Below are 26,929 nucleotides of genomic sequence, written 5' to 3' on the forward strand. Positions count from 1 at the left end.
AAGAAGCACTTCCTGATAAATTCATCACACGTGAGCTATCATTTTTCATCCATTATAGCATCTTAATGTTTCTCCCATCTGCCGAGTTTGTGTGAACACAACAATTACGGTGGTGTATGTGTTTTATAATGTAGGTGTGATTTCTAACAATAATGCGATTTAGTGAAACGAATGTGGTTATAATTTTGTTTTAATCATTAATGATTAAAAGGGATTTGCTTGACTTCGTGAGTGTATCGTTGATGCGCTATTAATTGGAACTATCTTTATCAACTGTTGAGTAAAGCTACATAGAAAAAAGGATGATTAAATAACTGTTATGTCACTGAATTGGATTTAGTGGAATGAAAATTAGAACTTGACATTAACCAAAATGAGTGGTAAAAAATTTGGACATCGGAATGGTCAAATTCCGGACTACAACATTGTTCTTTTGGGGCAAATAGGAGTTGGGAAATCTGGTGAGTATTTTTTTTACTTACAACTTATTAACAAGTTGAAAAAGACTTAAATTGACAAAACGAACAACGCGCAAACAAATTTTAAAAGTATTAAACGAAGCAATGTAATCTAGGAAACCGAACAAAATATCTAGAAGGGTAACGACGGTTTAGAAAAAGAATGTCAAAATGTATTTAGGGTTGTCGTGTCGTATTATTTATAATTTGGGCGAAAGAAATCTGCTCTGGGGTACAACTATCGATAGAAGATTGTGTAAAGGAATGTATGGTTTCATGTTAGAAAAATCGCATTAACTTTGCTTTTATTGTTTATAACTGTAATGTATATATACTTGTTGTTGATTGAATTGGTCATGTCGGTTATTTTGAAAACCAATGTTATTCCAGTACGGATATTGCATGTTTAGTCTATTTTGTTATACATACATTTTTGATTCCCGAATGATTGAGACATAACTGCTCAGGGGTTGAGGTTTCAAAATACGTTTGCTTCTAATGGTGGATCTATATGTTCAATGTAATCGCAATTTTTCTTTTCATTGTTGACAAATATGTTTATGTAAAATATTTAAGGTTTGTTTTAGTTGGGTTGCTGTCTCCGACATATTCGTGCCCAAATTATAGGCAAATCGACAAAACCTTCGTATGCTGAGCTCAAAGTTTGTTTATAGGGATGTCAAGTTTTAACAATGCACATCGAATAAAGCCGCTCAATGAAATTTGTCATGTGACACTAATTGTTTTACATGGTCATTTCGGGCCTTTTAATAGCTGACTATGCGGTATGAGCTTTGCACATTGTTGAAGGACGTACGTTGACATATAGTTAATTTCTGTGTCATTTTTGTCTCTTGTGGAGAGTTTTCTCATTGGCAATCATAATTCATACCACGTCTTCTTTTTTATGTTTAACTATATATATAAAGATATATGTTACTTGGCCTACAGCGGCACACATTTAGTTTCTGTAGCGTAAAGAAGTATGTGCACCTAGACTTCTTCCGTCCGGCCGTTTAATTAATGCATACAAAAGAGAGGCTTCCGCTTTAGTGTGAATGATGTATAAATGCAGTTATGTCCGGTGAAAACAGGGGCCTCGTGCTGTAAGAGAACCACACTCTCTGTGCTTTAGGAAACCATTGAAACAACTGCAGCCATCCTAATTGAAGTTGTTTAAAAGTTCATCCATGCTGTGTCATTTCTAAAAATGCATGTGATATTTGCCATTGGAACAATTAGTTTGTGAAAAATATAATATGCATTTTTCATCGTTTCTAGTTTGAAACGGAAACTTTAGTGAGGAAGATGTGGTATAAGTATTATTAGTATATAATACTGATGTTTTTATGAGGTGTAAAACACGATCATCAGTATTCTAATCTTGATATATTTGTATTTATGTATGTTATACTTCAGTATTCATTGTACATATCTAATTTGACAAATTATAGCTGACGTTCATTATTCTTGTGATAGGTGTAAGATAACAAGAAACTTTGGCATTTATTAGAAGATATAAATAGGGGAGGGGGTAATCGACACTGAGAGTCAGACACTCAAAAATATTATAAAACGAAGAAAACACTATGTTATGATGTTCAAAATATTTTATGCAAATCTTTGATAGAACGTTCCTAAGTTAGTTTAAATATAGAAAGATGTTTCGTGCATTTTGTTAAATAAAGATTTCCACAAACAGCTATCACGAATATTACTAGCCCTATTCATCTATTGTTATCATAGATACATATAAAGATAATGAAGAAAATGAAGACACTGACGTAGTGGTTTTCGTTAAACGTGTAACACTTTTGGCAAACAATGAAGGAGTAAATGTATTTTTTATGATAATGTCACGGTGTTTGACTGAAGAAAGGTCAGAAAACCAGAGAATGGTATATAAATAAACTATATTTTCTTTACGAGATTCATTAAACAGTGCCCGGAAATGTTTTAAATTGACACGAACTGTTTATTTTAGAAATAGCTGTTTCTTTAACTGTTATACTTCTCAAAACTTTATGGTTTTTTTCTTGTCTTTAATAAAGCAAATAATAAGGAGAGACGATAGCTCTACGTTTCTTAATTAGTATTATAAGTGGAGATAAATAAACATGTCCAGTGCATTATCTCTCCGTTATACGCTATGCTTGAATTACATACGACTGTAGGTTGGTTAATTTCCAAGAATACAAGACGAGGAAACCAGATACTAGAGGTTAATCATTTCATTTTGTTATGATCATCGAAGATCCATACATTGAGTATTCGTGTGGCGATGCATGGCGGATTTGGGATAGCATCTTCCTCATCGTTAAGATTTTCTTGATCTTATAAACCGGTGTCTCACTTAAATGTATAAAACATATAACATAAAGATAGGAATAATCTGAAAGTGTTCAAAGATTGATTGTAAAGGTGAAAACAAAAGTCATATCTTTCGATCCCTAATTTCGAATTTAGAAATATATAAAGTCTTTTATAATTCACTCATTTATTTATCACCGCATGAATCAAAACTACAAAAATGTTGATCTTCACAACGACAAATACTATATGCGTGTAATACGAATAAAATAAAACCTTATTCGTGTAAGATTGAGCTTAAATAATATTTATATATATTGAATACAATAATATGTTCGTATGTCACAAATTGTATAGTTAATTTTACAACAATATAAAGAAAAGAAATATTCGTTTGACCAAATAGGTCAAATTCTTTAACAACAATATAAAGAAAAGAAATATTCGTTTGACCAAATATGTCAAATTTTCGAAATTTTCCATCCAGGTAGAACATTTGACAGTGGCAGACGACTCAAATTTTTTTCCATCATTTGACCGTTGCAGACGACTCAAATTTACGAATATCCCTTCACCATTGATTCAACTTTTCTGCATATTATGTGACCTTTTGGCCGATCGAAGGTCTTATTAGGCTGGTCTTCTCCCTTGCAACATACGGGTGTCAAAGCCAAACTGATAAAGGACAGAGAAAGAACCAGTCTAAGGTCTTATTTGATGACAATAAACTATTGATAATCAGAGCGTGATTGCTAGAAAACACGATTTTCTTTTGGATGCACGTTCCAGATTATGCTATCATAATTCAATGATATTAGATTAACTGATGCACTAACCGTTATGAAATTTGCGAGTGCATGTGTATAATCAAAGTTACCACAAGGATGGTGTATAATATGATACGTTCTTGACTTGGGTGTCTAGGAATTTGAGTTTGAAAATGTGATGCAGTTTAGCTCATTTACAGGGTACTTGTTTGCCAATTCTTTTAATTTTAATCATTATGGAATTTGCAACACCGATTCAATGGTATTTTCTCTCAGGTTAACAAGGATAAAACACGTAAACATGTTGCCCCTTGCATGTTATTACGTTATATAACAGCTGTCTACTCTAGACCGTATATTCTGTCTCTTCGTGTTTATTTTTGACATTTCATTTGGATTTTTCTTTTTTTTCTTTTTTTTTCAACAGTTGTAATTTTTTTTTAGATATAGGTCAAAATGAGGAAAATAAAATATGGTAAGGGTGAATTATGGACACAGGAGACAGAAAAATTCGGTCTACTTCAACTCGGGTTTCATAAAATGGTTAGACTCCATTTCAATTTCCTTTCTTAGAGGGAAATCGTACAATTATTTTAGTTTTATTAAGTTCACACATATGTTTTATTATATGCAAATATTTTGAGTGTTTCCATCTGGCATCAGGTTTCATTACCATGAAGGGCCTCGGTGGCCGAATGGTCTAAATGGTTCAACTACTGAAATCACTAGGTTGTCAAAACTGAGGTGTGAGTTCGAACCCGGAAAACTCGACTGCAATTTTGACAAAATAAAAAAATGTTTTCTCTTTCTTTCTTATTTTCTTTTTTTTCTTTTTTTTGTTCGTTTGTTTGTTAATTTGTTTGAAATTTCTTTGATGACATACAACATAACATTGCTTGACTTCTTGATTGACAACATATTTGTTACGTTTGGAGGACGTGTTTTTTCAACAGACTGTCGGAATACCAATGGAAACCAAATTTAACATTGCTTGACTTCTTGATTGACAACATATTTGTTACGTTTGGAGGACGTGTTTTTTCAACAGACTGTCGGAATACCAATGGAAACCAAATTTAACTGTGCCCCTCTTTTTGCCGACTTGCTTCTTTATTTTAATAAGGCTGACTTCATACGATTTTTTTTAGGAAGAAAGTTAAGTTAGCAATATCCTTTAACTACTTTTCCGCTATATAGTTGATGTTTCCTCATTAAATAATACAAAATTTGGTGGCTATATTGAACGAATCTATCCCATCGAACTAGATATAAAGGATACTACAGATACAGTTAAGTCTGCCTCATATCTTGACTTGCATCTAGAAATTGACAAGAAGGTTCGGTTGAAAACAAAACTTTACGACAAAAGAGATGATTTCAGCTTCCCAATTGTGAGCCTTTCATTTCTATGTAGAAACATTCCTGCAGCGCCTTCAAATGGATTATGTATCTCCTAATTGATACGATGTTCCCGTGTTTTTATTTCCTATTAAGATTCCTTGATAGAGGATTGCTGCTCAAAAGGAATTTATTAAACCAATAGTTCCAAATGGTGAAGTTGAAATCATCTCTTCGTAAATTTCACGGACGACATCAAAAGTTGGTTGACCGTTATGGAATAACCGTTTCACAGATGATATCAGATATGTTCCTTATGTCGTATCTACAATACCTTTCCCTTTTCACAAATGCGACCTACCGAATTAGACTATTTACCGGATTTGTAATTATAACATAAACAACACGACGGGTACCATATGTGGAGCAGGATCTGCATACCCTTCCGGAGCGCCTGAGATCACCCCCGGTTTTTGGTGGGGTTCGTGTTGCTTAGTCTTTAGTTTTCTATGTTGTGTCTTATGTACTTTTCTTTGTCTGTTTGTCTTTTTATTTTTAGCCATGGCGTTGTCAGTTAATTTTCATTCTATGAGTTTGACTGTCCCTCTGGTATCGTTCGTCCCTCTTTTACACAAATGCACATACTAATAAAATCTTGGGAAATCAGTCAATCTGTTTCTGAGCTAGGTTAAAAGTATAAACCGCAAAAATTATCAGCATTACAATTTCTTATGTGAAATTTTTGACCACTTGTTTTCAGGTAAATGCACCTGTGAAGTTGTCTGAACTGATGTTGGGTTTCTTTTTCACAGTTTAGCTGATATCTAAACCCCATAGAAGCTAGGTTATACATGCAAATTGCAAATTGCAAATATAATCAGCAATACAACGAGTAACTGTAAAAATAATCAGGTGAGCAACACAGACACAGATGTGCCTCTTGTTACTTGTTTTTTTTTTTTAAATGGACAGAATATGCGGCCATGCACGATCTATACCCCAAAAAAAATCATACAGCAACTTTTCGAGGGCTACGTAGCTGACATGTAGCATTGCCAAATGTCTGCCCCTATCAAACATGCACTATTTTTCCAGAGGCAGTTCAAATTATTAAGCCATCGTCCTTATCGAATGCTATCTTGTCGAACCTATTTATTCTGGTTAATTTAATCTTTTTCTACAATATTTGGACAAACAAGCACCAATTAATCGTTTTTGCTCAGCTTTAACTAAACATTTTTTTTAATCTAAAATAAAAAATGTTTCTAAAATCATTTTATAGGATACAATTGTATATTAATTATTGAAGTGTGAAAAAATATTTCTCAAAGAATAGTCTTTTCGTTAGTAATTCTAGTTTTTTTTAATATAATGTCAAAAGGCCAAATGCAAAGTACGAAGTTGAAGAGCACCGAGAACCAAAAATTCCCAACAGTTAGGCCAAATACATCCAAGTTCATCTATATTAAGAAAGGATTTTTCTCTTGTTGAGTTTATTTTTTTGTACTTTAACTATCTATTTTGATTGTCTTGCATATGTATTCCGAGCTTAATCGTTGATTTCGATAGACAGACACTATATATACCCTAATAAATGGTTATTTTGATAACATCTATAGAATACCGAACCAGTTCTGCTATATTGCCAGATTGTTTACTAGTACTTGTATATTAACTATTGCAAATATATTGTGAATATGAAAAACACTCAAGAATTATTGCATGATAAACAATTCACAATACCTTCAACTAATCAAAGTACTGAAGTACTGAACATCGGATGACCGCAGGTTCTTGTGGATGGTCAAAAGCACATGTCACAGAAACAGATCACATCTCTCTACCAGAAACTGGAGTTAGTTTACAGAGATATTTTTTTCTGATACAATTCGTGCTTGGATGATGAAAAAATTACAGGAAATTACACCTCACCGTAATAACTATTCTGTTGTAGTGCAAGAAATCAGTATACCTTAGACTATTTTTACTAATATAATAATAGTCCCAGAAATACACTGGTTTGTTGTTATACATTATGTTAATATTACGGTTTCATGTATATATAATTTTCATCTATTTGTATATGATCATTCTATTCTACTGTTAGTATAGTGCAGTGCAAGTTGATAGTGGACACTCTTCTGTAAAAAAAACATCAAAGCCTTAAAGGCTGTAAAAGCAATTGCTGCCATGTTAATGTTTTGGGGACTTTTTTATTTTTCATCCACATATATAAGAATTAAACCTGACAGGACAGGGGTGTTGACCATTGAAAAGCAAGATGGTTTTAACTTTATACCAATAACCGACTTAAGCAGGAAATCATTTTTTATATGTTTTATATTTCACAAGGAGACAACATTTATACCAGGTTAAAGTTGGGGTTAATTATACATGTGCTGAAATATATAACTTAAAAAAATCTTTATGGAGTATCCCCTGTTATTGTTTGTAACTGGGCAATAATTTCCTTTATTAATTTAATTTTAACAATTTTTATATTTAATTTAAATTAACCATTCGGTTAAATTATTTCACCTTTCCAGACGGTAATGTTGAAAAACTGGACAGAAATAAAATATCTTACATGTAAAAAATAAATATATATATCAGCTTACTAAAAGTATTTTCATAGTGTTACTTTGACATCAATTCTTAAAACAAAGTCCCACACATAATTAATCATTTGATTTGTGTCATCCTCATGCGATACGAGAAATTTTCTTGTCGCTAAATAGTCTTCTTGTCGCTTCTTGTTGCTAAATTTATTCTTCTTGTCGCTAATTAGTGAGACCTGTATTTTTAGATTACAGGTAGTCATTTAACGCTATACGTATAACCTGTGCAGTGATTTTGATCTTACGACAAATTTATGAATGAACAAGAGCACCTGACCTCTTTCTTAAACACCAATTAAACAAATAAAACCGTATTTAATCAGAGATAGTTCAGTCAATTTATTGAACTAAATCAACAACTGAAATGCATAGTAAGAACGGAGAACAGAATTTATCGCAGGTATAAAAAATGTACTTTTTTTCACTTTTAATGACCTCGGATTTGTAATTTTTATAGATCAGTTGAAAACCCAAAACTAATTTGCATAATTTATGCATATTGGAAATTTAGATACAGGTTTCGAGGTATTTTCATGAAATATTTTTAAATGATGTCGGCATTTTTTTATTTGAGTATAAATACTAAGAAAAAGAAAACAATGTAATTGCGTCTTCAAATCTGTGGTTTGTTTCTTGTGTTGATAAACTTGTGCCTTCTTGTCAGCTATTATTGTCATCTTAAACAATCAGGATTTTGTATTATATTTAGAAAACTACATGTATACCTGTTGACATTTTATATATGCACCAGACGCGCGTTTCGTCTACAAAAGACTCATCAGTAATGCTCTAATAATAAAATGTTACGAAGTTGAAGAGCGTTTTGAGGACCAAAAAAGTTGGGCCAATTTTCAATAAAAACAAAGTCTGGTACTAAAAAGATATGTTTAACCCTTTTGAAACAGAAATTGAGATTTATCTTCGGTCCTTGAATTTCTGAAAATAGTAAATTTCTGAAAATAGCAAAACACACTTGATCACGTATTTTTTTAGCTGGGTTAACAAATAGTAAGTCTTTGGAAATAATGGATTTGAAAGGGTTATCTGAAATATGGGCAATAATTTAGAGAATAAATCGAAAGATTCGATTACATGAGCATGATATTCATCATAAACATAATTGACCTTTGATGGAAATGATAAACTGAGATAAAAAGACATGCAGCCACACGGCTGATACATGCGATTACAAAAACTGTGCACTTTTAATCAATTCATACAGTTTTCTTTCTTTATGTGACTCATTTACAGAGAAAGTTATCCACCAAAGTTTGACTATACTGTAAACTTATTAGGTCACACTATTGCAAATATACTATTCAAGCGCTATTAATGTCTTCATCCTGATTGATCCATCTTTCAGAAAACATACCTTGTTTCATTTGCGGCAAGGCACAATCCCCCCCCCCCCCCCCTAAAAAAATCCCATCCAATTTCCTAGTTCCAGTGGCAGTCCGAATTCTCTTTCTTCCATTGTTATCTTAGTCGACCAAAATTTCAGAACGTTGAAGTTATTGATAATTTGTTCTCGTCCTCCGTGTGCATGTCGATATTTGAAAATTTAAGACCATGAGGAACATATTTTCCTTCATTGCCAAATCAGCCATTATGTTAGAAATTCCCTTATAAATGCAATTAAACCTAATATTCTATCAGTTTGACTAAGACGCTTTACTTAAAAAACAAATTTAGATTCCAATAAAGATATTTTGTCTAGTGTTGTAGGCTATGTAAAGCAATCCGAAAAATTATAAAATTTATAGGTTCACATTGGTCAATTATCTATATACTACTACTTTCAGAACTCTGTGAAATTTAAATCATAGGGTTTTTTTTTAATCAGCAATGTCTTGGACGAGTTCGAAAATCAGTCCTATCAAGGAGGTTATAAGGTTATATATAACCTCCGTGGTCCTATCAATTGCCTAAAATTGCTTATAGAGTTATGCCCTTTGGAAATATTGATTTTTAGAGGATCTCATCGTTACAGCTCTCATGTGTACAATTGATTATTCTTGCCAGAATACTCTTTAAAAAGAGGTTTAAATCAGCAATGTCTTTGCAAGTTCGAAAATAAGTGACAATCAATCGTTACGTCCATTGTCACTGAACTAGTACATATTATTTATTTAGGGGCCAGCTGAAGCCTGCTTCCGAGTGCGAGATTTTCTTTCTGTGTTGAAGAGCCATTGGTTACATTGGACTGTTTTTGTTTTCTGCTCTATGATTGGGTTATTGTTTCTTTGACACATTCCCAATTTACTTTCTCAATTTTCTTGTAATTCTTGCCATATGTTTATGAAATTTATCTTATAGGTCTTAGAGTTATGTCCCTTGAATTTTTTTTGATGATTTGGGAAAATTTCATTGTAAGCGTTTTCGTGTATACAATTTTTGCCAGAAACTTATATAACTTATATCATAGGTTCATATCAACAATGTTTTGATGCCTTCGAAAACAAGTGCCGAGCAAAATTTTTATGACCCTTGGAAAAATTGACTTTAATATAATGGAAATCGCATTGCATTACTTTCCTTTCTCTTAGATATTTGTAGATTGTTTTAAGATTCAAACAAAGTTTTTTAGTTATTGCTCTTAGATAGATAAGATATGTGCAAAGCGGGTGACATTTGAACTCTGTTCTTTTATTCATGTATTTTATGATTCTTGTGTACATGTCTTTTATGTTTGGTATTTAACCCCTTAAGGTTTTCCTTTTTGCATTACAATTATATTTATATTACTGATTCTTAAGAACTACACATACTCGTCAAAGGTACTTATACCGATTATCAGGTTGTCTGCATGTTGATGTTGTAAAATATCAGCTGCGAGTCACACTATGAAGCTTTTTGTCGAGTCAGCGCAGTGAACGAGATAAAAAAAAACTTCATATTGTGTCGAGCACCTGATATTTTACAACCTCAATATGCAGATAACCTGATAATAACTTTTTAGGGTCGTAATTGCGCCTTTTGGAAATATTTTCATTAATTCACTAGAAAACGGAAGATGACTTGATATAATCATCGTCCGGATTAAAAAAACCAGGCCGTCTAATCGAATGGGGACTTTTAAGTGGCATTACATTATCACAATATGACCTCTCGCTGGTATTGACGAATTGATATTGCTTATAATATAAATCGTATGGACTATCAATGGCGTTGTGTCGCTGGCTAATCACGACTCATTTATATGTACCCAACATGTTTTTTACATTGAAAAAAACTCGTTCTTGTCCTTTCCCCTGTGGCATGAATCTCTTGAGCATGATTTCTATTGTGATAATAGTTTGACTGCAAGAACAGTTGTTACTCCAGCATCAATAGTTTATTAGCACAACCTGCTTTGTATCAATCACTATAACATATATCTAACCAATTGATGATCTGTAACTGAAGATCCTTATTCATGTAAATGGTTATAGATTTAGACAGGTGTTTTATATATTTAAACAAAACTGTCAGCCAGTGGTTGTCTGAACAGGTTGTCAAATGTCAGTCATTATTCGTCCAAGATGGATATATTTTACTAAAAACCCCCTCCTCCCAAAATCTAAAAAAGGGAATCAAAATTTAGAGAAAAGTTAAACATTGTCTTGCATAAATGAAAGACTACTATTGATTTTGCCGTAAAGAGCTTGGTCGACATATTTAGTATAAAAAAACAACTACAAAGTACTATGCAATTCAAAGCTGTACTGGTATTATACTTTGCCCCAATTTATATGTTTTGTCAAAAAAACGTGAATATTTTTTTTCTTTATTTGCTATAATACATTTTAGTCTAGCCAAGGAATTGTATAGTAAGAAATCCTTGGTCTAGCAAAATGTTGACGGATATAAAACTGACCTTTTTTATAACATATAAGGGTAAATGTTGGAGCATATTTAAACGTTAATTTAAACCCGCTACATTTGTTTAAACGGCCACCTGTCTTAAGCTAGGCACCTTTTGTATATTGGTTGTCGTTTGTTGATGTGTTTCATAGGCAGTGGCTATTTGACCGGCACCGGCTCTGATAAAAATTATATCTCACTGAAATTAAAATGTAAGAACAATAATTAAATATCAAAATCATTATTAGTCTGGGGTCCTGGTTAATCTTGTCAGCTAGATTGGGCCGGATGCCAGGTTAAATCATTATGTACCTGTATATGACTTAGAGAATATCTTATATATTTGAAAATTCACGAAATCTAGTTTCGCAAGAAGAAGAACGAGATACAGCTCAACAAGAAGAACACCTACTGGATTCCAATTGTTGTGGGTGGCATGTTTCGCACGTATTACTTCCACCAAATGTAAAGAACCCTAGAAGTCCAAAAGGTTTGACCCAAACTGTCATGGGCGAACTGCCATCGATCGGTCTTCCAAAAAAGTGTACGCGTAAAAACAGCAATTGTGTACCATTTCAAAAGAAAAGTTCCAAAGAAATCGGATTTTTTTTTATATGAGACTGGTTAGTTGAAAGTGATTTAGCAAAAAATGCTGTAAATAACAACATTTTGATATCAGAGGAACAAGTTGATTAGACCTGAACTTTTAACTGCCTATTGTTTGGACGCAATTGTAAATATTGATTTAATAAAAAAGTATTGTCTAAAAGATGCGTGTGAAGCTATTAATAGGTGGCATCAAGTGTCTTTCGCCATCTTGGGTTGTAAAAAAACAGAGAATCTAAGTCAGTCTAGATTTTTGATCAAGTAGGCAAAATTTGATGCAGGAATGCAGATAACTGATATGAATTTTTATTTAAAAAAAACAAATTTATAAGATTTAAAATTATCAATATTAATATTTGTCCAAGTGTTTATTAGTGCTGCTTGAATTTTAATATTTCGAAATTTTCTTTTTAAGGGGAAGTAACTCTGAAAAAGTGCATTTTCTGAAAGAACCTACATGGAATTTTCCTATTTTATAAAAAAGAAGATGTGATATGATTGCCAATTAGTCAACTATCCACAAAGCACAAAATGACACAAACATTAACAATTATAGGTCACCGTACGGTCTTCAACAATGAGCAAAGCCCATACCGCATATAGTCAGCTATAAAAGGCCCCGATAAGACAATGTAAAACAATTCAAGCGAGAAAAGTAACAGCCTTATTTATGTAAAAAAATGAACGAAAAACAAATATGTAACACAATACAAAATGTGTCATTTTGTTACAACCTATAGCTTGAGAAAATGCGCAGTGACCTATCAATTTTATAACACTTTTTAACATATATCAAGAGATACTACGTTTTTACAAAGTATGAACAAATTCTATCATTTTTAATTTAGACTCCCATACTTAAGAGCGTATATAAAGAAAAGAAAAATATTGTATCTTCATGTGTAACATATTCTTTTATGCACATGTTACGAATTTGCAGTTTAAGAAGGTTATAATAGTTCTACAGTTTTATATCTTCCGATGTCTCTATTAGTTTCCCATATCATCCGTTTATCGTTGAAAACTGTATCAAAAATCATCCCTTTATCCTTGGTTGCTATCAGACGCTTTACCTGTATATTTGTTGCTAGGGTGCTCTGTTCGAGGTCCGCGTTTAAAGTTTAAATAGTGGGTAGCTTTTCAGTTCAAATCGCCATTTGTACCGAAGACAGCAGACAGTTAACATCGAATAGGTTGGAAAGAAAGTAGTGAATAGCAGGCAGACGGTTTAGTATAAGTAAAGTGAAGTGATTGGAACCTGCGGAAAGAATATAGAAAGGGCTGAGACTGTTGGTTCGGTACAGATTGTCCAAACAGGGCTGGTACTAAGGTTTTGCGTCTCACATCTCTCACTATTGCAGTGAGTGTTTGCTGACATACCATGCCTTAGTGCTGCCCTGTTGTTCAGACAGTTATAGACATGTTTATTAAATACAGTTTTATACCTTTTAGATTTCAGCCGGTTTGATACATTAAGGTTTAGTCCCGTTTTAACCATTTAGGTTTCAGACAATAGTTCCAAACCGTCTGACCCGTTTCAAACATTTAGGTTTCAGACAAGTTCCAAACCGTCTGACCCGTTTCAAACATTTAGGTTCCATACAGGTTCAAAACATTTAGGTTTCAGACAATAGCTAATAACCGTCTGACCGGTTTCATACATTTAGGTTCCAGACCAGTTTTATACATTTAGGTTTAAAACCAGTTCTATACATTTAGGTTCCAGACTATAGTTTCAAACAGTTGGTTTTAAACAGTATCGGACAGAAAGGGTTTTAAACAGTTTTTAATTCAACAAGTTCGGGTTAGGTTGATAGGTGTTGAAAATCGTTGTATGTAGTTAAGTATTTGTTTCATATTTGATAGTGATAGTGTAACTTTTTATTGACTTTAGAACTTTTGAATTGCTTTTCAAATCCAGGAAACTGGTACGAACCCGAGGATAAAAACATCTAAACGTCCCCGCCCGGTTACACGTTACAAATGGTGGCTTAGCGGTGGGATTTGTCGAGCATTTCTGTTTAGTATTTTGTTATTGTCTATGACTGTCCGTCCGTCGGATGGGGACGTTAAATCCGAGGTCCCGTGTTCAGGAAGTACCACGTCTTGTGCACGTTAAAGAACCCTTTACAGCAACTCTTATTGAGCGGTCCATAAGTGGCCTGTTGTGAGGCAAAATTGTTTTAAACCGGTTTTTGGCAACACAACTTTTCAAGTGGTATTCAAAATGGAATATTTGAAACGGTTTTATCTGGTCAAAATTTAATTTAAGTTCAGTATTCAGTTGCTTGTATAAATGTGAATAAAAGTATGATACTAATATTTGGAAAATAGGAACTTAGCTAACAAAACAGAAAGAACATGCTAGTCGAACGAGGCTGACAGGAACCCCGGAACTGTGAGTAGGCTAAGGTACCCCTAGGTCTGACGCTTGCCGGCAGATTGTTGTAGGAAAGCCATTAGTTGGTTATCATGGTATAACCCTCGGTGTACAAACAGTTGCTGGGAGAGGTATTCTGCGGAATGAGTGGATACATTGAGGTTTAAAGTAGAACCTTGGTATGGTGTCAGCTAGTTTTAACGAGAACAGTTTTGATTGTGTTTTGTTTAAGTCAGTATAAAATTGTAAAACTCATGCGAGGACGCATGAAATCGGAGGCGTGGGTAGTGTTACGAATTTGCAGTTTAAGAAGGTTATAATAGTTCTACAGTTTTATATCTTCCGATGTCTCTATTAGTTTCCCATATCATCCGTTTATCGTTGAAAACTGTATCAAAAATCATCCCTTTATCCTTGGTTGCTATCAGACGCTTTACCTGTATATTTGTTGCTAGGGTGCTCTGTTCGAGGTCCGCGTTTAAAGTTTAAATAGTGGGTAGCTTTTCAGTTCAAATCGCCATTTGTACCGAAGACAGCAGACAGTTAACATCGAATAGGTTGGAAAGAAAGTAGTGAATAGCAGGCAGACGGTTTAGTATAAGTAAAGTGAAGTGCTTGGAACCTGCGGAAAGAATATAGAAAGGGCTGAGACTGTTGGTTCGGTACAGATTGTCCAAACAGGGCTGGTACTAAGGTTTTGCGTCTCACATCTCTCACTATTGCAGTGAGTGTTTGCTGACATACCATGCCTTAGTGCTGCCCTGTTGTTCAGACAGTTATAGACATGTTTATTAAATACAGTTTTATACCTTTTAGATTTCAGCCGGTTTGATACATTAAGGTTTAGTCCCGTTTTAACCATTTAGGTTTCAGACAATAGTTCCAAACCGTCTGACCCGTTTCAAACATTTAGGTTTCAGACAAGTTCCAAACCGTCTGACCCGTTTCAAACATTTAGGTTCCATACAGGTTCAAAACATTTAGGTTTCAGACAATAGCTAATAACCGTCTGACCGGTTTCATACATTTAGGTTCCAGACCAGTTTTATACATTTAGGTTTCAAACCAGTTCTATACATTTAGGTTCCAGACTATAGTTTCAAACAGTTGGTTTTAAACAGTATCGGACAGAAAGGGTTTTAAACAGTTTTTAATTCAACAAGTTCGGGTTAGGTTGATAGGTGTTGAAAATCGTTGTATGTAGTTAAGTATTTGTTTCATATTTGATAGTGATAGTGTAACTTTTTATTGACTTTAGAACTTTTGAATTGCTTTTCAAATCCAGGAAACTGGTACGAACCCGAGGATAAAAACATCTAAACGTCCCCGCCCGGTTACACGTTACACACACATAATTCAGATTAAAAAGAAGCCAGTGTAATGTGTAGTGTCTGTTTGGAGTGGCAACATTTGGGCTAGACTAAAACAACTTCCAAAGGCAAAGAATTGGTTTTGTAACAATTGAAAATGTTAAATCATGTGTCCATTTGAAATTTAAAGCAAATAACTTTTATTTTATTGTTATTAAGATTTTTTAATTCTCTACGTATCATGTCAATGAACAGTTTTATTCAATGCCGGCTAAATGGAAAATTTGCTACTTGGCCAGTGCCGGTCAAATAGCAAATTTTCTATTTTACTGGTGCCGGTCAAAGAGCCACTGCCGTTTTTTTAAGTGTTCCTCGTGTTTTATATCATGATAATACCGTTGATTTCCCTGTTTGAATGGTTTTACACAAGTCATTTGTTTTGCCAGGGCATCTTTAGCTTGCTGTTCGGTGTGAGCCAATGCTGCTCCGTGTGGAAGGCCGTACTTTGACTTATAATGGTTTGCTTTTTACAAATTGTCACTAGGACAGAGAGTTGCCTCATTGGCACTCACACTGCATCTTATATATGCATATTGGTGACTATAACCGTCATTTGGAAGTTGGGAACTCATTTCTCTCGGTGGTATTTTTTCACTTTTTAATAAATCCCTTACCTAGTATTGTATAAGTTAGATATTGTATCGTGACCTTATATTGTACCATTAAATATCATTATATCATTACGTAGTATTGTACCGTTACATAGTATTGTATCGCTACATACATTTTGTAGTAGTGTACCGATTCATAATATTGGATCATTACGTAGTATTGTACCGTTACATAGTATTGTACTGTTAACTAATATTGTATTAGTGACATAGTGTTGAATCGTTACATAGTATAGAATCGTTATATAGTATTGTACTGTTAACTAATATTGTATTAGTGACATAGTGTTGAATCGTTACATAGTATAGAATCGTTATATAGTATTGTACTGTTAACTAATATTGTATTAGTGACATAGTGTTGAATCGTTACATAGTATAGAATCGTTATATAGTATTGTACTGTTAACTAATATTGTATTAGTGACATAGTGTTGAATCGTTACATAGTATAGAATCGTTATATAGTATTGTACTGTTAACTAATATTGTATTAGTGACATAGTGTTGAATCGTTACATAGTATAGAATCGTTACATAGTATTGTACTGTTAACTAATATTGTATAAGTTACATAGTGTTGAATCGTTACATAGTATTGAACCGTTACATAGTATTGAATCGTTACATAGTGTTGCATCGTTACATAGTATTGAATCGTTACATAGTATTGTACCGTTTTATAATATTGTACCGTTACATAGTATTATATCGTTACATAGTATTGAATCGTTACATGGTATTGTGTTTGATGTGGGTTTTTTTATGTGTTTTGTCATTTGATTTTGTTATGTGATTAGGGACTTTCCGATTAAAGTTTCTTCAGAGTTCATAATTTTTGTAGTTTACTCTTTTTTTTGTATTGTTCATGGTATTTTATAACTAAGTTGTTCATGGTATCCTATTTACAAATAACTAACAAATTAAGAGGTTTAAGTGTCCACGAAAAGACATTATCAAGTGTTCACAAAGATTAGGCTTTTCTTTTTGGTTTAGTATTATACATTTCAACATAACTAAAGCATATTTGAATGAATGTAACGTATTTTGTGTTATATATTGCATTGATATCTCCACTATCTTTTTTAAGTTTTTTATTGCTAAGATGCAGTCAAAAGTTTTATCAAAATTTATCATTTATCTTTTAAATAGAATCATTTGAAGACACATCACCAGGTGATTTTTGAAATACTTGGATGATATTTTTAAGTCATCAATTATATATTTTTTTCTCGATCAAACATCCACAAAAGATAAGACCAATAATTGATCATTATTTGATCAGCTTCTATCAAAAAGCACGAAACCTGTGATGTTGATCATAAAATCTTTTCATTAAATCACGTTCATTATTTTACTGAAGGCACTAGTTTTATTTATTTTATGTTCACCCTTTAACTCAAGACTTACAGACATCGTGGTAACAGGTGCAGCAAGGAAACTTGACATGCATGGAAACATGTACAACATCTGAGTTCACTTCAATCACAAAACTATAAAAACTATCAAACATCGGCATATGAGGGCGTTACCCTATATAAGATATGAATGCATTATTGCGAGAAGATGTGTTGAAAAGTCAATAAGAGAGAAACCCAACAAATAGTTATCAAAAGTAGCAGTACTCTTGGGATCAGAAAATCCTTAGTTTCTTTTCGAGAAATTCAAAGTTTTGTAAACAGGAAATTTATAAAAATGACCATATAATTGATATTCATGTCAACACCGAAGTGCTGACAACTGGGCTGGCGATACCCTCGGGGACGAAACATTCACCAGCAGTGGCATCGACCCAGTGGTGTAAATAGTTATCAAAGATACCAGGATTATAATATAATACACCAGACGCGCGTTTCGTCTACATAAGACTCATCATTTACGCTCATATCAAATCAGTTTAAAAGCCAAACAAGTAAAAAGTTGAAGAGCATTGAGTACCAAATTCCAAAAAGTTGTGCCAAATACAGCTAAGGTAATCTACTCCAGGGATGAGAAAATCCTTAGTTATTTTCAAGAAACAGGAAATTTATATAAAATGACTATATCATTGATATTCATATCAACACCGAAGTGCTGACTACTGAGCTGGTGATATTCTCGGGGACGAAACGTCTACCAGCAGTGGCATCGACCCAGTGGTGTAAATAGTTATCAAAGATACTTTTAAAAAACAGAGAAACAGAGAACAACAAATGATTTCCATGACATTTCATGAATTAAAAATGGATAAAACAAACATAATAAAATTATCTAGAGCTCAGTATAAGGAACTTCTGGGTTTATCCTACGATTAGCCAGCTATTGTACTAATAATAAATATACAAATACATTTTTGCTCTATTCGTACTTTTACAAATAAAGTCTCCTGTTACCCCACTTCCACGTTGAGCAAGCGGTAATATGAATATTACTGTTTCCTAACCAGTTCAATTTGGGGTCCTCTTTGCGGTCCGCATTTCAACTATGTCGATTTCTTTGAGATATTACAGACACTGTTTTTGTTCTTATTAGTATGTGTATCATTGCTATTCTGTTTATTGCTGTATGAATGTCGTTGTTGTGTTGTTTATTGTTGTATTTGTACCATTATTGTTTAGTGTATTGTTGTAAGTGTACTGTTGTTGTTTTATTTACTGCTGCTTGTGTACGTTTTAGTTCTGTTAATGGGAACCGTTTTTGTTCTGGTTATTGCTGTATGTGTATCTTTTTATTTTGTGTATTACTGTATGCGTTTCTTTTTATTTTGTTTAGTGCTGTATAAGTATCATTTTTTGGTTGTCGTATCTTCCTTTTCAATCTAGAACCACCATAGAATTGGTTCACATCTTCCATGTCGGGACCTCTTATAAATTGCCTATTGTTGTTGATGGCCCTAAGGCCTAAGTTGGCATGCAATTGCTTATTCCCACTTCATATTTTAACTCTGTTGGATAGTTATCCCATATACTCATTTTTAATAGAACAACATGTAGGCAGTTAATGGCAGTTCTCTTGATGTAGAACAACCAATTCGTTCGTTTCTTAAAATTGATAATATCTTTTTAAGTGTCACATTATCATCATTGAAATTAAAGGCAATATTATTATGTTGAGTGAAGTTGTAATGAAAGTAATCCGTTGAAGTTGTTTATCAGAGATTTTATTGCAGGATTATTTTGTATGATTTTATCTTCTGTAAAATGCTTTTGTTAAGTGCAAGCAACGTTAAGCAAATACCAATCAGTCAATCAAACGCCCGTACTTTAGATCATAAAGTACGTACAATGTTATATAATTTTATTTAATGTCCAGTGGCAAATATTAAACGCATGTTCATGACGAGAACAATTTAATATATACTAGAGGTATAATATGATAGATGGATTTTTTCCTTAATATTTTATATATGTATTACTTATATTTTCAGCTCTTACCGTCAAATACATCACAAGAAGATTTATCATGGAATATGACCCCAATATAGGTAAAGTTCATTTATTATTTTCTACAGGCACATTAAAGTGTTTAAGTCACTCCCTTTCTCTCCTTCGCATTAATATATTTATAATCTGTACATATTTACACATGTCACTATAATAAATAATTTACTTCTTCTTATTAACATGTACAGGTAATTTCAACTTAATTTTAAATACCTTACAAGTATCCTTTTAAAAACTTATATCAAAACAACTGCGCTGAAACAAACATGAGCGCTGCAATAACTCCTTACCCGCATTGTATTGCTCTAAAATCATCCTAATTTGTTTGAACCCGGTTTTGTTTTAGGATCAAAATTGTTATGCAATCAATGTGATATAACACTTACTATTAATTTTAAATGGAAACTATTTACGTGCTAAAATATGTAGGTTCCCGGCGACCATGCATTTCTCAACTATCATTGCATTGTCTATATATTATATATATATATATCAACGACATGCACATATCCATTGTGCATCATTATAATTATGAGTAATGATCTCCGTAACAAATTTGCCGAATAAAGGTATTGTGTCTAGGGTACATGTTTTGGTAGAAGCCTTATTCCAGCCTGCGTTTCTAGTTAATAAACCATCTTATGTTTAGCTCATCTGACCCAGAGGCCAAGTCAAGTGAGTTATGCTCATTATGTGTCATCTGTCGTCCGTTGTCATCGTCTTCCATCACCCGTCATTTTTACAAATATCTTCTCTGAACCAATAGAATAATCTAAGTCACAATCATCATTTTAGTTTGATTCAAGTTTACAAAAATGTGTTTGATGAACCAACATTGGTGACTTGGCTCAAAATGCAAGAATATGGGTAAAATGCAATTTTTTTTTTTAAAAATCTCGAAAAATTACATATGATTTTACACTTGTAATTTTGGGGCCCTTTATAGCTTGTTGTTCGGTGTGAGCCAAATTTCCGTGTTGAAGGTCGTACTTTAACCTATAATGGTTTTCTTTTTAAATTGTTACTTGGATGGAGAGTTGTCTCATTGGCACTCACACCACATCTTCCTATATCTATATATAGAGAAAAAAATCTGACATTGGTATACATGTTCAGAATTATGAGACCTACGTTTTGATTAATAACATAAAACACATTAAGTTGACTTTTACCCAAGTTACTGTCCTTAAATGATGAATATTACCATATTATCATCAGCAAAAAATGAAGATTCTTACCATTTTATTTTTACTTTTGTCTAGCATTATCTTGATACCGTTTTGCTCGATAACTGAAATTGATATATAAACTTAAAACAGAAAAAAACAAATGATCATCCCGTTGAAGACAAGATTTACAAATATATCAAAGTGCCGAAATCATAAGACGAATCTGACATTTAAATTTACCTATTATATTGAAAACTATAAAAAATAGATAGAAAAAATAAATGAAAAAATAAATAGAAAAAAATGATCAGCCAAACAAGAACTACAAATGAGAAAAACATTATCAAAATCGTCAGTCGACTTTTTATGAGAGTTTCTACCCTAAAATGGAGGGGTTTTTGTTTGCTTGTTTTTTTTTTATCATTTTTTGCATATTATGTTGAAAACTAATAATATATAGATAATCTTTCAAAAAAGCAAAAAATTAACAACAGGAAAAGATCTTCAAATATGTCAAACATAACTATTTTAATAATAAAATACGTACTATTTTTGAAATGATTATCACTAACAGCTGTGTTAATTTATATTTTGTAGAGGATACATACACAAAGCATGAAGATTTAGACGGGACTGAAATTTCAGTTCATATAATGGACACTTGTGATAAGGTATTTTTAATGTACCATAATGAGGTTAGACGACGCATTCCATAAATAGAGGTACATAGTTACTTTCATAAACAAAGTTATTCTGAAATCGCCAAGTCCATCGTTCCAAACTTTATTTGTGATTTTATTTTTTATAATAATATAGAGACTGCAGGATGGTACAGTACCAATTCACCAGAACCTACAACTATGGTTTTACGTTTTTTAAATAAAATAAAAAAAGAATTCCAACGCCAAACTCCACATCAACCATTTTTGCTCATATAATTACTATGAATTTTCGTTAAATTTGGATTTTTTGGAAATGTGGTGTTGTTTACATGGCAACGTAATAGTTTCAATGATTGCCGGCCAAAATCGTCCCAAACCAGTGTACAGTGGACACCAATACTGTATTAAAAAATTGAATGACTTTTAGTTTAAGCATATCCAAATAATTTACCAAAGCCTAAAATTTGAATTTTTCATATTTGTTCCATTTCCATGGTAACGGCAGCCATTTTTTATGTTCTAAAGACCTACTGCAACTCGAAATGTCGTGTTCCTCATTATATTAAGATTGATTCCATAGCCTCCAAAAAAATGCCATACAAAAATAACTAGATTTGCTATAGCGGATGTCACCCTTCCCACATTGCCACTAAGCGGCAGCCATTTCAAAAATTTCAAACAGTGACTGCACATATAGGCTTGGCTATAAATCTTTCTGTAAATTTTCAATCCGTTAAGGAGCATTTTCAAATTTACACATGTCGAACTTATCTTTTATATAGAGGTGTAATATCTTTCAATCAGGTGGTACACATCATCAACTCATAATATTGCATTGATTTTTTTTTTTTATCAAAATAGAGACTCGGTCATCACTAACAATTTTAGATTTAAATGTCGTTCACTAAAACAACGTCAAGACAGGAACATATATCAGATAATCATAGTATGTTCCTAGGTCTATACGACTTCGTTCATTGTGGAAGATAATGATTTCAAGCAAATTCCTATCTTATTTTCACAGGAAACCAGTGACCAAAACCGTTATCTGAGGTGGGCAGACGCCTTTATCATTGTTTACAGTATAACAAACAGTGGTAGCTTTGAGAATGCACGTGGATATTTACAAGATGTAAAAACACATGCTAAAGATGTTCCAGTAGCACTAGTGGGCAATAAAATTGATTTGGAAAGATACAGGTGAGCATATAATTATCAGTTTTCAAATCACAGATGTGTATTGTAATTATCGAAGAACAATTTTATTGGATTATATAACTATTTAGACTATTTAGACGAGGATGATTCTTTTAAATCATCCTCGTCTTAAATCATTCAACACGGATTGAAAATGTTAAAAAGAAAATTACCGATTTAATTGAATTAGACAGTCGATTGTCTATATTTTCGAACTAAGCTCAATAACACACTCGCATCACAGGCAGTTGTCTAAGAAAGCCTGTAACTTCCATGTTGCTTACAACGACGAGATCCATAGGCGGATCCAAGAATGATCTCAATAACATGATCATATCGCCCTGTTCATGCTGGCTGCTCAAAACTCCTCCTTCTGAAAAAAAACACCCCATTGCCAGTCGTCAGGCTTTGACACTGCTACGAATTATATATAAAAGACACGATAACATGGGATTCATCTTCTAAAATATCCCTATAATTATCACAGACTCGATCCTCTAAAAGTATTTTTTTCAAAACGCCCCGTTTCGATTCTTAGTGTTGCTACACCACATCGACATTTGGCAAAAAAAGGCTTTGGGATTGTACAATAAGTTTCCGTTTCAAAACTTTTCTTAAATACATTATATGTTCGAAGTTTGTTACAACCTTTGCCAGATAAATAAGATAAAGCTTTCTCTGACTGTAAAATAACATTGCCTGCCACTGTTAAAAATATTAAACTAAATATTTTAGATATACTATAGTATTCACAACTGATGTACTATGTACATATTCTGTAATGATACACAAATGTTTTGCATTTGAATCAGAACATGTTTACCTTATGTTATACACATTTGGTTTTTTACTCTTAATGTCTGCCCATATGAAAACTTTTCTGTTTAACCGATAAGAACTCATATTGTTCAAACGGCAACATAGTCGAATTAAGCATTGCCATCGGTTTTGAAAGATGGTATCGACCCTATAACCCCTGCAACTGTAGCATTTGAAGTATATTTACCCGTGGACTTCTAGAACAAAATCTGCTAGCTCTATTGTATATATATATGACATTAATATAAGAAAAGTTTTTGCAACCCGATATATACCAGCAATATATATATTCAACAATTGCAAGAGCACCAAACTCTCATATAATTTTGAAAAGTCATTATGAAAGAATGACGAAAGATACCAGAGGGACAGTCAAACTCATAAATCGAATATAAGTAACACCATAAGGTTTTGCACTTAGGTATAACAAGGCCAAGTGCTCTATTTGCAGAAGCTGCAACGACCTAATACGGTATATATGGGGTCAGTCAATTCGCTTCGCTCTCACCCCATATAAAATTTACTGACCCCATATATACCGTCCTAGTGTGAACGGGGTCTAACTTAACGTGTAAAATGTAGACCAGTGACCTATCAAAATGAGCAAGTCTTCAATACAGTTAGCATTAAAATGATTAAGAAACTACTCCATTGATCCTACAAAAACAGATACCAACAATGACAACTTGTTAGATTTAAATGTGTTTTATGAATTTATTTCAATCTTAATCATCAATTTATTCGTCTAATGAAATCTAAGATTATTTCTCAGTACTGTTTTGTTTTTCTAAAGGGACGTAACACCACTACTACAAAATGTAACCGTGTATGAAATAAGCCCCGCCTCCCTACTACCTTATATGGAATATAAAGGGACTTAACTCCACTAATATTCGTGTACGAAATAAGCCCCGCCTCCCTACTAACCTAATATCAAATATACGAGGTTTCCACGAGATCGCTGTTAACCAATTACATTCCTAGAAATGTATAGGAGGTAAGATAAATATATCTGTTCCTGAGTATTGCAATCAATAGAAAGTAAAATCACAAATATACTGAACCGCGGAGAATTCAATCTGAAAGTTCCTAATTAATGGCAATATCAAAGGACGAAACACCTCAAACGAATGGACAACTACTGTCATATAATTATTCCTGACTTGGTATTCAGGCATTTTCAAATGTAAAAAATGGTAGATTGAACCTGGTTTTATAGCGCCAATTTCATTTTTTTTAAACAAAACTTGACATTTTGTCATATAATTTTGTCATATAATTTATCTGATTTTTCCAACAGGCAAACTAGCAAGGAAGAAGGTAGTGCTTTAGCGACAGAATTTGACTGTTTATTTTACGAAACTACGGCTGCGGAAGAGTTTGAGTACGTCGAGGACGTTTTTCATGGTGTACTTCATGAAATTCAAAAAGAAAGATCTCAGTTAAATTTCCAGCCTTTATTCATATCAGAAGAAAAATTCCATGTTGGACACAAAGGTGCAAGACCGAAATCCCCAAAAGTCGTTGTAGATAAAAAGGACGACAAACCAGTAAAGAAAAACAGTACCAGTTTCAAACTGTTTAATAAGAGTTTTAAGATTTTTAATTGATTAACAAATTGCTTGTTCTCAATTTCTTTATTCTCATCTGTGATTGTATATTTATTGATTAATTTATTTAGAAATTTCATTAAATCAGTTTTAGTATAGAATTAAAAATCAATGGGCCACATTCAGTGTTGCTACGTGTAAGACTGAAAAACTGCTAATTTCTAAACAGTTTACAATGAAACAACTATTCACCAAAAGTAATTGAAGTAAATTTAAGCAAATATAGAAAACCTACGGGTTTCAACCGAAAAATCGACTATAATTCAGTGGTTGTCGTTTGTTTATGTGTTACATACTTGTTTTACGTTCATTTTGTTCTTGTATAAATGAGGCCATTAGTTTTTTCGTTTGAATTGGTTACATGGTCATGGCGGGCCCTCTAATAGCTGTGACTATAATAAAAAAGTAAAAACACAAAAACACCGAACTCCGAGGTAAAATTCAAAAAGGAAAGTCCCAAATCAAATGGCAAAATCAAAAGTTCAAACACATGAAACGAATGGATAACAACTGTCATATTCCTGACTTGGTACAGGTATTTTCTTATGTAGAAAATGGTGGATTGAACCTGGTTTTATAGCTACCTAAACCTCTCACTTGTATGACAGGATTATACTATGCGGTATGGGTTTTGTTCATTGTTGAAAGCCGCACAGTGACCTATAGTTGTTCATTTCTGTGTCATTTTGGTCTCTTGTGGACAGTTGTCTCATTGGCAATCATACCACATCTTCTTTTTTATATAGAAGCCCCCGACATAAAAAAAATATGAAGCAATTCAATAGAGAAAACTAACCGGTGGCATTATTTATATCAAGACAAATTAAATTACGGAAAACCAAATGTGACAGACAAAAACCAACGACAACCACTGAACCTTCTGATTTCGGACAGACACAAAAAAGTCATGATGAATGGTTACGAGTGAGCGCTCAACCCTTCTCTAAGCAGGGACAGTGCTAAAAAATGCAAAATACGAACAAACTATAAAATCTCATCAGATTGATACAAATAGAAATACACCTAAACAAAATTTAGAGTGGACGGGTATTTGTACTGTAACGTGTAACCAGGCGTTTATATCTCAAACTTGCGTTCCAGTAAATACTTGGATCCAAGTTGTCCACAAACAATACGGCAATACTAAAAACTACAACTATCTATATTATGCACAATGAACTAAAATATACACATTGACTCTTTGTCGATATAAAGTAACAACGGACAATTATATTTATACAAATATAATACAATAAAACAGCCTGTCCTCAAGATGGGACGATGTGTCACTTAGAGACAGTAAAGCTGGTACAGCTTGTCCTCCGAATGGGACAGTCTGTCAATACAAGACAGACTGGTCTGGTACAACTTGTCCTCCGGTTTGGACAGTTTGTCACTTCCAGACAGTGCGGGCTGGGACAGTCTGTCACGTCCAGACAGTGATGGCTGGTACAAATTGTCCTCCGAGTGGAACAGTCTGCAATGTCAATCCTATTAACGTGTACGTTCACTTTGTGCCCAGAACAAAGTGTCCTCTAAATATTAAGGCTCTTCTAGCACTCAATATAACCAACGTACGCTCAGTTGACTTGTGACAACTCATCGACAGCCAACCTACAGCCTCGAGTGACGTTTCTCACTCTATTATATACCCGTGGTCGATACCACTATTTACTTGACAAGGGTGTTATCTTAATGTTCCCGATACCGTCCGTATATGTTCCGTTGTTATCTGTTGCACGAGAACTT

The 26,929-nt window shown here is 33.2% G+C and overlaps 1 protein-coding gene across 1 annotated transcript; it reads left to right on the forward strand.

The window, feature by feature from the left end:
• Positions 1-25,240, forward strand: LOC134715562 (ras-like protein family member 12). Its single transcript, XM_063577806.1, has 5 exons — positions 1-461; positions 19,708-19,764; positions 21,490-21,563; positions 22,579-22,754; positions 24,871-25,240. Exons 1-5 carry the CDS (start codon positions 374-376, stop codon positions 25,178-25,180), a joined length of 705 nt encoding a protein of 234 aa, XP_063433876.1. The 5' UTR covers positions 1-373; the 3' UTR covers positions 25,181-25,240.
• The last annotated feature ends 1,689 nt before the right edge of the window (positions 25,241-26,929 follow it).

This window comes from Mytilus trossulus, chromosome 4 (genome assembly GCF_036588685.1).
Source record: "Mytilus trossulus isolate FHL-02 chromosome 4, PNRI_Mtr1.1.1.hap1, whole genome shotgun sequence".
NCBI lineage: Eukaryota > Metazoa > Mollusca > Bivalvia > Mytilida > Mytilidae > Mytilus > Mytilus trossulus.

Coding starts and splice junctions, on each gene's coding strand:
- LOC134715562 (XM_063577806.1), top strand. CDS start 374: ATGAGTGGTAAAAAATTTGGACATCGGAATGGTCAAATTCCGGACTAC. Junction 462..19,707: donor AATAGGAGTTGGGAAATCTG/GTGAGTATTTTT, acceptor TTATATTTTCAG/CTCTTACCGTCAAATACATC. Junction 19,765..21,489: donor GGAATATGACCCCAATATAG/GTAAAGTTCATT, acceptor TATATTTTGTAG/AGGATACATACACAAAGCAT.